General features: G+C 45.9%; 1 protein-coding gene across 1 annotated transcript in view; it reads right to left on the reverse strand.

Annotated features, from left to right (window-relative positions):
- Nucleotides 1–10,539, reverse strand: part of DEPTOR (DEP domain containing MTOR interacting protein) — a 112,933-nt gene extending 102,394 nt beyond the window's left edge. Inside the window, exons 1-2 of the mRNA XM_065399763.1 lie at nt 10,362–10,539; nt 9,690–9,785 (exon numbers count right to left, since the gene is read on the reverse strand). Of these exons, the coding sequence (XP_065255835.1) occupies nt 9,690–9,775 (86 nt within the window). The 5' untranslated portion in view covers nt 9,776–9,785; nt 10,362–10,539. The remainder of the gene's footprint in view (nt 1–9,689; nt 9,786–10,361) is intronic.
- Nucleotides 10,540–13,667: the final 3,128 nt, after the last annotated feature.

Raw genomic sequence — 13,667 nt, forward strand, 5'->3', positions numbered from 1 at the left:
TAATTATGGCTTTAACATCTGTGCCTCGGTCTTCCCATCTGTAAAATAAGGAAAATAGTACTTACTTACCTACCAGAGTTATTAGGATGATTAACTAACACTTCTAAAACACTAATGAGGGGAAAGACACTATATAAGTGCAAAGTATACTGATATAGCATAAACCTCCTGAAAGCCTGAGTCTATGATCAGTTTCATAATTTTTGAAATTTAAATTCCAGGAAAGGGTCACATATTAAAGACCTGATTCTCCACTGTCTTGCACTTTGTACAGCCATTTACACATGTGCAAAGTGAATGTGAAATATTATCACTTTGATTTGGTACACAGCATTGAAGAATCAAAAAAGAATTAAGCCTCTGATATTTAAAACTCAGCCTTCCTATTTGTGCTTACTTAATTTTCAGGCCTAGTCAGGTACTTTTTCAGTTATTTGAAAGTACATTTGTTGTCACTGGGATGGCCAAGGATCTGAATGCACCTGCTGGGTGAGCATTGTTAAAAACAGGCCAGAAGTCATTGCAAAATTATATTGTTAGAAGTTCTGAAAAGAATTGTACACTTTGGATTTGTGTTTTTATATGGATGGAGGCCTCTGATTAATCAGTTACGTAGTTTGTACAACATAGTTTTCAGCACCTATGAAATGGAAAAGTCAATATTTGCCCCTTCTTTTGTATTATATCCTGGAAAGATACAGTAGAAACTTTGACTAAGAGAGATGTTAGACTTGGTTGTATGTAAATAGCTTTGCTCATTGTGTCCTAAGGGCCAACTTATCTTGCCATACCACATGTTGGATTTCAAGATCAACCTTATTTTTAAAAACTGTTGGACTGGAGTCTGAAAATGCTTTATGTTTAAGACTGGACATCCTCATGGTGCCACAGGTCTGTTTTGCAGTGTAGCCACATCCTTGGAACCAAATCCTATCTATCCCCAAACAAGGAGGGACCCATCTGAGGCAGCAGGAATAAGATTTGGGGAGCCCACCCAGTGGTGCAGACTGCTTACGCCTCCCTAAACCCAGCTCTATGAGATCTCCTTCATTGTCCCTGCTGGGTTGTGGTGGGAACAAGGAGCCTTACTAAGGCAGAGGGGCAAGGCTAGTGGGTCCAAATGGCAGAACAGCCACAGGATATTGCCCTCTGAGAAGTCAGGTGTAAAAGCAGCAATGGTGACTGAAGCCTTAGAGCTGCTTTGCAGTTATTGCTCTAACCCTGCCTACCCTTCTGGGGCCCAAATGGTGGATTCACCAAGCTCAGCCAGTCCAGTATGGTGTGGGGGAGAGAGGATTTGTCTTGTAAATGAGACTCTTGCACCTTTAGTGCAGCTATTTTCATATATTCATTCAACTATTAAAACTTTGCTCAATGTAACAGAAAGCCAAACTTTGGATCACAACTCTTCGATTGGTTATTTGCATAGAGTCTCTGCTGAGACAGATTTTAACTGTAACCTGTTCCCTGCTCTAAATTGATGAGATTTCTCTCTTGGGTGAACAGGGCTAATTTAATTTCTCTCTGTTGGAACCTTCCTTACTTTCCCTCCTCCACTCACTCTTTCTGTGCAGAGTTCCCAACTATTGGAGGGTAAGAGGTATCTATGTTATGTCAGTTACCAATCCAAACAGCAGCAGCACTTCTTTCCTCTCTGGGTTGCCATCTCTTTTCCTACCCCAAATCTCTCTAATTTTACATAAATCTCTCTCTTTCCACAGTTGGATAGTCATATCTTTCTTTATTCTCAAACCTCCTTGGATTTCCTGTGTTTCTCCCTGCTGACACCCTTAGTGTCTGTGTGTCATCTTTCCCGTTTCCCTTTGTTTCCATGCATCTCATTCCCCTTCCTTGTTTCAGAGTTTCCCAGAAATGAAGGAGCATGATTGCGTATTATTATACCCATAATATCGCACAATAGCACTTTTCTGGCAGCGCAGGACTGTCTAGATTTAAATATTTTATTTTTCTTTAGTTCTAAATTCAGTTTCACTTGGCTGTGGCCACTGCTACTGTGCAGGAACATAAGCATAGTCATGCTGCAGATATTTATCCTCAAGGGCTTGGGAAAATATGGGATTTCAATACACAGTTCAAACCCCTCCTCCCCCAAGTTAGTAGCAAAACCTGACTTTATTTTAAGTATTCATGAATTTGATTAATATTTAAATTTAAAGAAAATTGCAGAGACCTTGAGAGAGAAGCTAAATATTTAAAGAGTAATATATACAAAAAGAAATAAATTACATAAAAACGATGGTAGGATTACACAGTTACAGTTTAGGGAGAGCTTTAAAATAATGCAAAAATTAAAGTCCCTAAGCAAAATAATCTTGGCTACGTTATCCAGTACATATTGAAGTAAATGTGGTTACAGAGCTATAACTAGGAATGCAATTTAGATCATGTTTAATTTGTAGTACATACACTATTTAAAAGCCTAAATGGATAGCTTGAATATTGTATATTCTTGTTTACAAAGAAAAATATGAATAAAAGATAGTGCACGTATGGAAGTTAGTATTTCTGTAAAGATCTTAACTGTTGCATTTCCTGACATTATTAACATTGCAAGCTAATGTTATGTTTATGTAGGCTTTTTTGGCATTCAATCTTCTAGGGTGCTATTATAGAGTGTACAATTCCTGGAAGCTCAGGTACACTTCTTGAAACCACCACATGAACTAATCCTGCCTCTTAACTTTGTCCCTCCCGTTCCCTGTACCAGCCCTCCAACAACTCAGTCTCCCCCACAACAGTATTTATTCAAATGCATAATTATACATTCAAAGTGCTTGGGCTTTGCACTCCAGAACAGACTGGGGTCTACAGACACCAGGATATTTGTCCCAAGAGGAGGAAATGCCCAGACTAGTCCCTGACAACTTTCAGCCAATCCAGGAGTGGAGGCCAATCCACCTCCTTCCTAGTTTCATGGTGTTCTCCTCACCTCATCCATTCAAAAAAATTCTACCATGGTCTCCAGCTCCGGTGATGTGAAAGGGGGAACTGGGAGAGGGAGTTCCTGTCAGAGCATTGCGCATAGAGCTTCCCCACCCATCCTGATACCTATGAGACAACCTCTGAAGTGCTACACCTGGGAGACCCACTCTGCTGTTTCAGACGCCCACCTAATTAGGCCTTGTGTGCCTGTTTCTATAGGGTAAAGATGGGTCTACAATCAGTGAACAAAAGGGTCTGCTGGACACCACCACAATAAGGTAATGATAACGTGTCATATGCCTACCTCTATGAACTGCCCACACCAAAAACACTGCAGTGGGAGAATGAGTAAAGAGCCCAGCATACAAGAAATGGCAAAGCCAGGCTGCCTGAGCAGTGTTAATTCTGCCCTCAGTGCATGGGCATGATTATTACTTGATCTTCAATTCCTTGATAATAGGGTATTTCTCAAACAAAATATAAATAAATATACATGCATTTTAACAGTCTTGCTACACACATGTAGCTTCCTGTAGCTGTGTTGATTGAAAGAAAATTGTTTTCTACATGGTGGCTGTAATTATTAAAACACATGTCTTAGCATATTAAAGGTCTAATAGCGTGAGCTACAGAAGTGCCGAACATTCATTAACTCCATTTAAGTCAATGAGAGCTGCAGATCCCCAGGACCTTTCGAAATCAAACCATACATCAATAAAGATATATGGAACCATAATGTTAATAAAAATACTATAAGTGTACAACAATGAAGAACTTGAAAAGGGTGGAAATACACATACCTCCTTCATGATGAATATTTATGCCACAAACTAAATGTTGCCCTTTTCTCTACTATGGTGCATACGTGCTTGCTCAATAGTGCCCTGGCTCTGGAGACAGTGGCTTCAAGACAGCTCAAGAGCTTATAAAATAAGAGGAATATAAAAATTTAGGTCACCACAATATCATAGAAGGAAAGTGGTTAAATGTTATTGAAGTTACACCTACTCCAGAGTTTACTTTTCTAGATCATAGGCAAATTTTAGTAAGCAACCAGATAGGTGTGGGTTCAGATATTCTAATGTTTCTCATTACTCCGTGGGCCAACTATGGCCCATGGACACTAAGGACACAAAGCATGAGAAAACAAGGGGCCTGTGGACTGGAAAAAGACTACCTGTCAGGGATTTGGCAATGGTAAACCATTATTGAACTCATCCTGTGCAGAAGGGCAAGACAGCAGACAGGTATGACTTGTCAGAGAGAGCATGTATGCAGCCAGGGAGCAATATAAGACCCCAGAACACGTTTACTAAAATAAAGGACCCACCTATTGAAGCAGCTTTTTGTTGCCAGAGGAAAGGTAATTTGTAAACTAAGTTATGGTACAAAATAGTCTACAGTACATGAGGATAGCTATATTGTTGGAAACAAAAAACTCACAGCAACCGTGACACCCTAATCCCTTCTCAAAACAATGTTGAAATTAATATGATTCATTGCCACCTACTGGGACATAAATAATTTAGGGCCAGATCCTGAAGTTCTTATTCAGGCAAAACTCCCATTGACTTCAATTGTATTATATATTAATACAACTATATATTCTGATTATTAAATTTCTTTAAACCTGACTAACACTGTCCAAACTATAACTAGTAAAGGCTATGATACCCTCTCCCAGAGAAACCCATCTTGCTAGGAAATCCGGTGACATACACTTCACATAGTTGCCTACCCGGAGAGACATTGGGACCCTAGTGAGGAGGCAGGTTTGCAGCTTCCAAACCCCAGTCCTGTAGAAGGCTGGACCCTCTGCACTGCTCCTCTGGGCCTCCTTCCAACTGAGATCATGGTTTCTTCAGGAGCTATGCTCCCATTGGTCATGCATTCTTGCAGCAGTAATTTAGTCAGATATTTGCTTAGATATTCACTACTTCTAAAAGTAGAAGGAACTATTGGGTCCTAAACGGTTATTATTATAGCTAATCAAGGTACGTGGCATGACCCACCATCACCTTACACATCCACAAAGAATTTTTAATGACGTTATTTCAAATATGTGAATTAAGTCACACACACTGATCTGGTTTACAAATAAACCGAGAGTATAATTATAAACACCTAATTTTCATAGGGTTTTTTTTGCATAACCCTGTACCCCTCTTGTGTTTTCCTTTTATTCTGTCACGCCTGAGGTATGCAGTCATCTAAGTTCCTGCTAAGGTGCACGCCGGTGCGGCCACGCAGGATGCCATGAAAGGCTGCGCACTTAACTCCTCCAGCCCCGGAGCAGCTGCGGCAGGGAGAGGCGCCCCTCCCGCAGCCCCAGCTGCTGTGGGGAAAGAGGGCTGGGGGGTGAGGGGGAGTCCTCTTTCCCCAGCCCCACCCCAAAGCCCGCACCCCCAACCACAGCCCTCGCCCCCTTACCCCTCAACCCTCTGCCCCAGCCCTGAGCCCCCTTCCACACTCCAAGCCCCTCAGCCCTACCCCTGCCACCCATCATCTCCATATTGGTGCACATAGCAAAATTCATTCTGCACATGGATGGGAAAAATCAGAGGGAACACTGGCAGTCCTCCTGAAGTATCCCATGCATCTGAAGAAGTGAGGTTTTTTACCCACTAAAGCTTATGCCCAAATAAATCTATTAGTCTTTAAGGTGCCACCAGACTCCTTGTTGTTTTTGTGGATACAGACTAACACGGCTACCCCCTGATCCTGAAGTATGTAGCACTTACTCATACACATTTTATCCACATAATCACCAGTCACTAAATCATCTCCACTAAGGTCTTATGTAATGTTTGTAAGCATCACTAAGAACTGACTACAGTATGTTTCTTCAGAATCTGTTTTTATTGTAATTTTCTAGCATCAGTTTGTCTGTTCTATACACATCTATAATACCTTTATTGTAATATCTTCCTCTTTGAGGCAACCAGGCAAGTTGTTTATATACTTCTCTTAGATGGGAAAAGAAAAGGAAACCACAAATATACCATTGGCCAAAACTTGTCTACCACCCCGTTTGCTACCATATATTGGCGGCCCTTATTTTCTGAAACAAAATGTGCAGCTAACAAACCTATTCTGTTGCCCAGAAGATCTAGACAGTGAAAAAATAAGACACAAATATTTGTATCAGAGGGGGATACAAATTCAGAGATAAACCTAGGCCCGAATCCTGGAATCAGATTCACAAGAGTGGATCCTTACATCCATGTGGATCCCCATTGATTTATAGGGGTACAGACTGTCTTTATTTTCTCTGGTAGCATCATGTAAAAATAAGTAACATATTATTACTATAGCAGGATGGCTTGCCCCATGGGCTGGAGAACCTGCGGGTAAGCCAGCCCTGATTACAGAATGAGCCCATCTATATAGATGCTACAGGGAGCAAAAGGGCTCCTGCAGGACCCCAAGTCAGCAGGAGGGAAATTCAGGAATCTGCAGGAAATGTTTATTTAAGAAGCCCTTTGAGGGGAAAATCATTGGCAGGTAGGGTGACCAGGTGTCTGTTTTTTGACTGGAACACCCGGTCGAAAAGGGATTCTGGAAGCTCTGCTGACCAGGCCATTGACTGTCTGGTTGGTGGCACCACAGAGTGGGGCTGGCAGGCTCCCTGCTAGCCTCCGCGCCGCGCAGCTCCTGGGAAAAAGCGGCATGTCCCCCCTCCAGCTTATACACATAGCGGCAGCCAGGGGACTCTGCACACTGCCCCTGCCCTAAGCACCATCCCCGCAGCTCCCATTGGCCAGGAACTGTGGCCAATGGGAGTTGTGGGGGCGGCGCCTGCAGACAGGGCAGTACACAGAGCCGCCTGGCCGTGCCTCCGCGTAGCAGCCAGAGGGGGGACATGCCGCTGCTTCCAGGAGCTGCCTGGGGTAAGCTCCCGGAAGGACCACTTTTCACACACACCCCTGCGCCCCAGACCTGATCCCCCTCCTGCCCTCCAAACCCATCAATCCCAGCCCAGAACACCCTCCTGCACCCCAAACTCCTCATCCCCAGTCCCACTCCAGAGCCTGCAGCCCCAGCTGGAGCCCCCACCCTGCATCCCAACCCCCACTCCAGCCCAGAGCCCCTTCCCACACCCTGTACCCCTCAGCTCCAACCCCCCAGCCCAGAGCCCCTCCTGAACCCTAAGCCCACCCATCCCTGGCCCCACCCCAGAGCCCACACCCCCAGCTGGAGCCCTCACCCTCTCTTGCATCCCAAGCCACTGCCTCAGCCTGGAGCCCCCTCCTGCACCCCACCCCCCCTGAGCTAGCCCAGTGAAAATGAGCAAGTGAGTGAGGGTGGGGAGAGTGAGTGACAGAGGGATGGGGGAATGGAGTGAACAGGGGGTAGGGGAAGGGTGGTCGGTTTTGTGCGAGTAGAAAGTTGGCAACCCTATTGGCAGGGCACCACCACAGCAGCACCCCTGGCCATAATGGGTGCATGGGAGGTGGCTGACCCCACTACAACTTCTGCAGCAATGGTGAGGCGAGTCTCCAAGGGCCAGATTTTTAAACATCTTTAGGTGCATAAAGGTGCAGAGGGGTGCCTAGTGGCATTTTCAAGAGAGCCTAACTCAGTGGTTCTCAAACTTTTATACTGGTGACCCCTTTCACATAGCAAGCCTCTGAGTGTGACCCCCCTAATAAATTAAAACTTTTTTATATAGTTAACACCATTATAAATGCTGGAGGCAAAGCGGGGTCAGGGGTGGAGGCTGACAGCTTGTGACCCCCCCATGTAATAACCTCGTGACCCCTGAGGGGTCCCGACCTCCAGTTTGAGAACCCCTGGCCTAACTCCTATTGCCTATCTGCCTCTTTAAGCACTTAAGTACCTTTAAAAACTTGGCCCCAACAGCTGAAGCTAAATTTCCTAAGCTAATTCCTAAGAAAATGTATACATACCAGTTTAGAATAAGAACCAAAACCCATGGGCCAGATCTTCATCTGATGCAAATCAGCAATGCTTCACTTACTCTGGAACTACACCAATTTAAACCAGCTGAGGATCTGGCCAGCATAAGTAACCTAAAAAAACAACTACTAGCTATGAAAATGTCTTCTGAACTAGCATCTTAAAACTGAAGAGAATTCCTAAACATTCTGCTTTAGTAGTAACTACACCTCTACCTTGATATAACGCTGTCCTCGGGAGCCAAAAAATCTTACCGCATTAGAGGTGAAACCGCGTTATATTGAACTTGCTTTGATCCACCAGAGTGCGCAGCCCTGCCCCCCTCCCCCCCCCCCCCCCCCGGAGCACTGCTTTACCGCGTTATATCTGAATTCGTGTTATATCGGGTCGTGTTATATCAAGGTAGCGGTGTATTTTCTTAGTTTAACTACCATCGACATACAAATTTAAAATACAAACTGATCTTAGTAATAACCATTAGTCTGAATATTTGACTTCGATTGAGATGAAATCAAGGAACTTTGGTTCTCATCTTAACGGCTCCCAGATCAAGCAATGTTTTCAAAATTATGAATGAAAAATGTTAAACCAGCATTTTAAATGATTTGCTGAAAATTTGAAGAAAACTTCTGGCATACTGCTATTACGTCTTTCTGATTATACCACTATCATACAATCGTCTGTATTTCCTGAATCACAAGTTATGTTAACAGTGAGAATTGGGAAGCTTTAAAATTTTCTTCTTTATTGCTGTGTGATATGCATAGGAATTTGGTCAACTGATCCAAAATTAAAAAAAAAAAAAACCCTATAAAAAAAGGATTGTGTTAGACCCAAAGTCTTTCTGCATTATTCCAAGAGACTAAAAAAACCTGGATCTTAATGGAGGTTTATTCTATCTATCTAACTTAATCATTTTTATAGTGCCAATCATATTTGACACACTGGACCAGAAATCTATTAAAATCTGATTTTAATTATTATTCCTCTTCTGGTTTTGCCTTTTAAAACCTCTTTGCTGACTTGCTGTCACCTTCCCCAGAGTCCTCAGATAGTACAGCTATGACCAAATTAGAAGACCCTAAACAGAATGGAATAGAAAGCTGCCCCTGGACTGTAGCAGTCTCAGTAACTATTACAAGGAATGATAGATAACTCATTATCCCAGGCCTGCAATACTATTTACATATAGCCCAATTCCTAGCTGAAACAGCAGAGCTGAGCAGCTGTGAAAGGCTGAAAACAGGAGTTTTTAAGAATCTAATTGAAGCACACACAAAAACCCTTCATTTCCCAAATGTGTGTGGTTTAGCAGGTCTGACAGAGGTATGTGTGTGCACTGATAATATGGGTTTAGAGAGGGTGAGGCACACAAGTTCACAGAGGTTGCAGTTCTGATTCTGCCATCACTTACATCAGGTTTACACCATTGACATCAGTGGAGTTACTTCTGCTTTACACCAGTGGGAGACCAGAATCAGACCCTACAGGATTGCACCTGTGCAACCGAGAGCAAAATTTGAGCCATTGATTTAAATGGAGTTAATCCAGATTTGCACCGCTGTGAAGTAAAAAAAAAAAAAACCTGCCCATTTAACAGCAATTTCCTTAAATACAGGAGCAAAGGAGTTTCCCCTTTTTAGGGTGACCAGACAGCAAGTGTGAAAAGTCAGGACGGGGGTGGGGGGGGGGGGGGGTAATAGGAGCCTATATAAGAAAAAGACCCAAAAATCTGGACTGTCCCTATAAAATCGGGATATCTGGTCACCCTGCCCCTTTTAGAGTCTGTAGTAATGTTTGTGCGGGAGGAAGGAGCCATCTCCTACCGTAACTGCTCCCCAGTGAGCAAGACCTCAGCCATGTGCTCCAGCTCAGCAGCCTTCTGCTGCATGCTGCCCATGTCCTCCTCCATCGCTGCCAGCCTGCCGGGGACATACAACACAACAGGGCTAAGCGAAGCTGCAGCTCTCAGCACTGGATGACTGGGCTGGTTTAATATGCTTGTTAAATGACAACTAGGTTTGGTTAAATAACAACATAAATACATTCCAACCCCTCCCCCACCCCTATTAAAATCCCCTTCCTTTCCTGCAAATTTAGTAACTAACCATATCCTTAATCTGCACCGCACAAATCTTAAAGGGAACATTTCAGCCCAGTTCCAGTCTCCTGCAGGATATGCCCCGTTTTAATTAAGTCCCATCGATCGGTTAGTTTGATTGCGTTTCCCAGCGCTGCAAAGCTGCATGGGTGATTTTTAGGTTGCAGCACATCGCTGCATGGCTACTTGTCTGGCTTCTCCAAACAGAGAGCTGAGCTTTTAAACGCCTGCATGCAATTTATTTTTGACAGCTCAAAGGAAACACGCTTTCTGCTCAGCTTCCCGACCCTTTGCAAAAAGCCTTTCTGAGGAGACTGACTTCCCCGTCTGCTTATTTCAAGGGACACTGCGTCACTGCCAGTTGCTAACAGAAGATCCACGCCTCACTTTCGCTTACCTTTGTGCGGGTCACCTTTCCCTTGTGGAGATAAAGAAAGATCCCACCAATTTCCTTGTTACTGTGTCACAGCCAGAGAGAGAGACACATGGTTGCAGCAGCAGCAGCAGGTCCAGCCAAGGCAGCAGCGTCCCCCTCTGTCTATCACATTGCTCGCTACTACTTCTCCAGCATGGAAAAGACTGAATGTCACAGCCAAAGCCGTAGCAGCCAAGGTTGGGGGGCGGAGGGGGGAGGCCCTATGTTTATCACAAGCGACCTTTGAGACGGCAGCGTGCAGCCCAAGCTGCCGAGCAAGAGCAGAGGTGCTCTGAGGACTCACGATACAGCTAACACAGCCTCCCCTGCTCCCCACCCTCTTGCAAGGAAAACTCCAGCTGTTCCTGTCCTCACTCCACACAGAGTTTTTCCTTCCTGCATTTCTTTCTCTACAACAATTAAAAATAAGTGGGGGGGGGGGGTGAGAGCAGAAAAAAATAGACTGATCCTTTAGAACCAAATTCCCCCGCCCTACTCTAATTTTGCCTTGACCCCTTGTAGTGAGTGCAGAGCTCCCAGTGTGATCCTCCTCCTAAATCACCCTAGACTTTTCCTTCTGAGGCTCCCGCAGCTAGTGTTTCTTTCCCTTGCTCAGTATAGGGGTCTTTAGTGTCAGAAGGAAATGGAGAAAGAAGAAACCCAGCCAAGAGGGCAGAATTGTGCTAGTCTGTGCTGCAGTACCTGGTGCCTGGCAGAAAGTACAGCACTGCTCAGGTTGCACAGAATGTATCTTGGCAGCTGTTCTTGGGTATTTGCAAAGAGGAATCGGAGTCCAAATTCTGAGCACTCCGGCCTAAAATCTCTAGCACTTTGTATTCCTGGTCACCTGTTAGGCAAACTAAGTGGGGTATTCATCAGAAACAGCTCCCCACTCCCAGTTATTTGCATCCCCAGTCAAAAGAGGGTGCTAAATTCCAACAGGTACAGAGAAACCCACAGAAACTTCCCACATGGGAAACAGATTTCAAGTGCACCTATAGTGCATCTTGCAGAATCTGCTTTCACCCCATTCACCTAGGGTTGCCACCTTTCTAATCGCACAAAAAGGAACACCCTTGCCCTGCCCCCCCGAGGCCCCACCCCCCACTTACTCCAGCCCCCGACCCTCCATCACTCGCTCTCCCCCACCCTCACTCACTTTCACTGGACTGGGGGCTGGGGTGCAGGAGGGGGTGAGGGCTCCAGCTGGGGGTGCGGGCTCTGGGGTAGGGCTGAGGGATTTGGGGTGCAGGAGGGGGCTCCTGGCATGGGCCAAGGGGTTTGGAGTGCAGAAGGGGGTGCAGGCTCTGGGAGGGGGCTCAGGGCTGGGGGAAGGGGTTGGGGTCTGTGAAGGAGTTTGGGTGCAGGAGGGGGTTCCGACCTGGGGCAGGGGGTTGGGGTGCAGGTGGGGGTGTGGTATCTGGAAGGGAGTTAGGGTATGGGGGGGTTCTGACCTGGGGCAGGGGGTTTGGGGTGCGGGCTCCAGCTGGGCAGCGCTTACCTCAGGCAGCTTCCAGTCAGTGATGCAGCAGGGCTAAGGCAGGCTTCCAGAAGCAGTCGGCATGTCCGGCCCCTAAGCGGAGGCACAGCCAGGCGGCTCTACGCTATGTGCGCTGCCCACACCTGCAGGTGTCGCCCACACAGCTCCCATTGGCTGTGGTTCCCAGCCAATGGGAGCTGCGGAGCTGGCGCTAGGGGCGGGGGCAGCACGCTGAATCAGAGAATATCAGGGTTGGAAGGGACCTCAGGAGGTCATCTAGTCCAACCCCCTGCTCAAAGCAGGACCAATCCCCAACTAAATCATCCCAGCCAGGACTTTGTCAAGCTTGACCTTAAAAACCTCTAAGGAAGGAGATTCTACCACCTCCCTAGGTAACCCATTCCAGTGCTTCACCATCCTCCTTGTGAAAAAGTTTTTCCTAATATCCAACCTAAACTTCCCCCACTGCAACTTGAGACCATTACTCCTTGTTCTGTCATCTGGTACCACTGAGAACAGTCTAGATCCATCCTCTTTGGAAACCCCTTTCAGGTAGTTGAAAGCAGCTATCAAATCCCTGCCCCCCTCATTCTTCTCTTCTGTAGACTAAACAATCCCAGTTCCCTCAGCCTCTCCTCATAAGTCATGTGCTACAGCCCCCCCAATCATTTTTGTTGCTCTCCGCTGGACTCTTTCCAATTTCTCCACATCCTTCCTGTAGCATGGGGCCCAAAACTGGACACAGTACTCCAGATGAGGTCTCACCAGTGTCGAATAGAGAGGAATGATCACATCCCTGAATCTGCTGGCAAGGCCCCTACTTATACAGCCCAAAATGCCATTAGCCTTCATATCCAGCTTCTCGTCCACTGTAACCCCTAGGTCCTTTTCTGCAGAACTGCTGCCTAGCCATTCGGTCCCTAGTCTGTAGCAGTGCATGGGATTCTTCCGTCCTAAGTGCAGGACTCGGCACTTGTCCTTGTTGAACCTCATCAGATTTATTTTGGCCCAATCCTCTAATTTGTCTAGGTCCCTCTGTATGCTATCCCTACCCTCCAGTGTACCTACCACTCCTCCCAGTTTAGCGTCTGTTGTCAGTGGCTACCGGTGTGGTGCTCTGCTCTTGTTCGATGATGATAACAGTTGGCTGCGTGCGTGTTCCCTCTGTGTGCTGCCCCAGTTCTGCACAGATAGCTGACACAGCAAACCCCAAGAGAACCCCCAAAGACCCCAGACTCTAGTAAGGTACGAAGGAACCCGAGCCAGGTTTATTGTCAAACGAAGCACAGTAATAGTTTCCCGTGGACTCTACAAAACATACTATGAATTTGTACTCCCTTGCAATGGACCGGCTCAGTCAGTGGCAGGACTTTCCACTGCCCCCTATGCCCGACAAAGATGTGCACTCTGGGCCCTACTTTTATACAGTTACAGGACAGATTACTCATTCCTATTGACGTATTGAAGTACAGCCCCTTTACTCCTTAGCCCCTTACTGAATGAGGGAGGCAACCTAGTGACCGAGGATGTGGAAAAAGCTAAAGTACTCAATGATTTTTTTGCCTCTGTCTTCACAAACAAGGTCAGCTCCCAGACTGCTGCACTGGGCAGCACAATATGGGGAGACGGTGACCAGCCCTCTGTGGAGAAAGAAGTGGTTCGGGACTATTTAGAAAAACTGGACGTGCAAAAGTCCATGGGGCCGGATGCGCTGCATCCGAGGGTGCTAAAGGAGTTGGCGGATGAGATTAGCCATTAGCCATTATTTTTGAAAACTCATGGCGATCGGGGGAGGTCCCGGATGACTG

The sequence above is a fragment of the Emys orbicularis genome, chromosome 2 (genome assembly GCF_028017835.1).
Source record: "Emys orbicularis isolate rEmyOrb1 chromosome 2, rEmyOrb1.hap1, whole genome shotgun sequence".
NCBI lineage: Eukaryota > Metazoa > Chordata > Testudines > Emydidae > Emys > Emys orbicularis.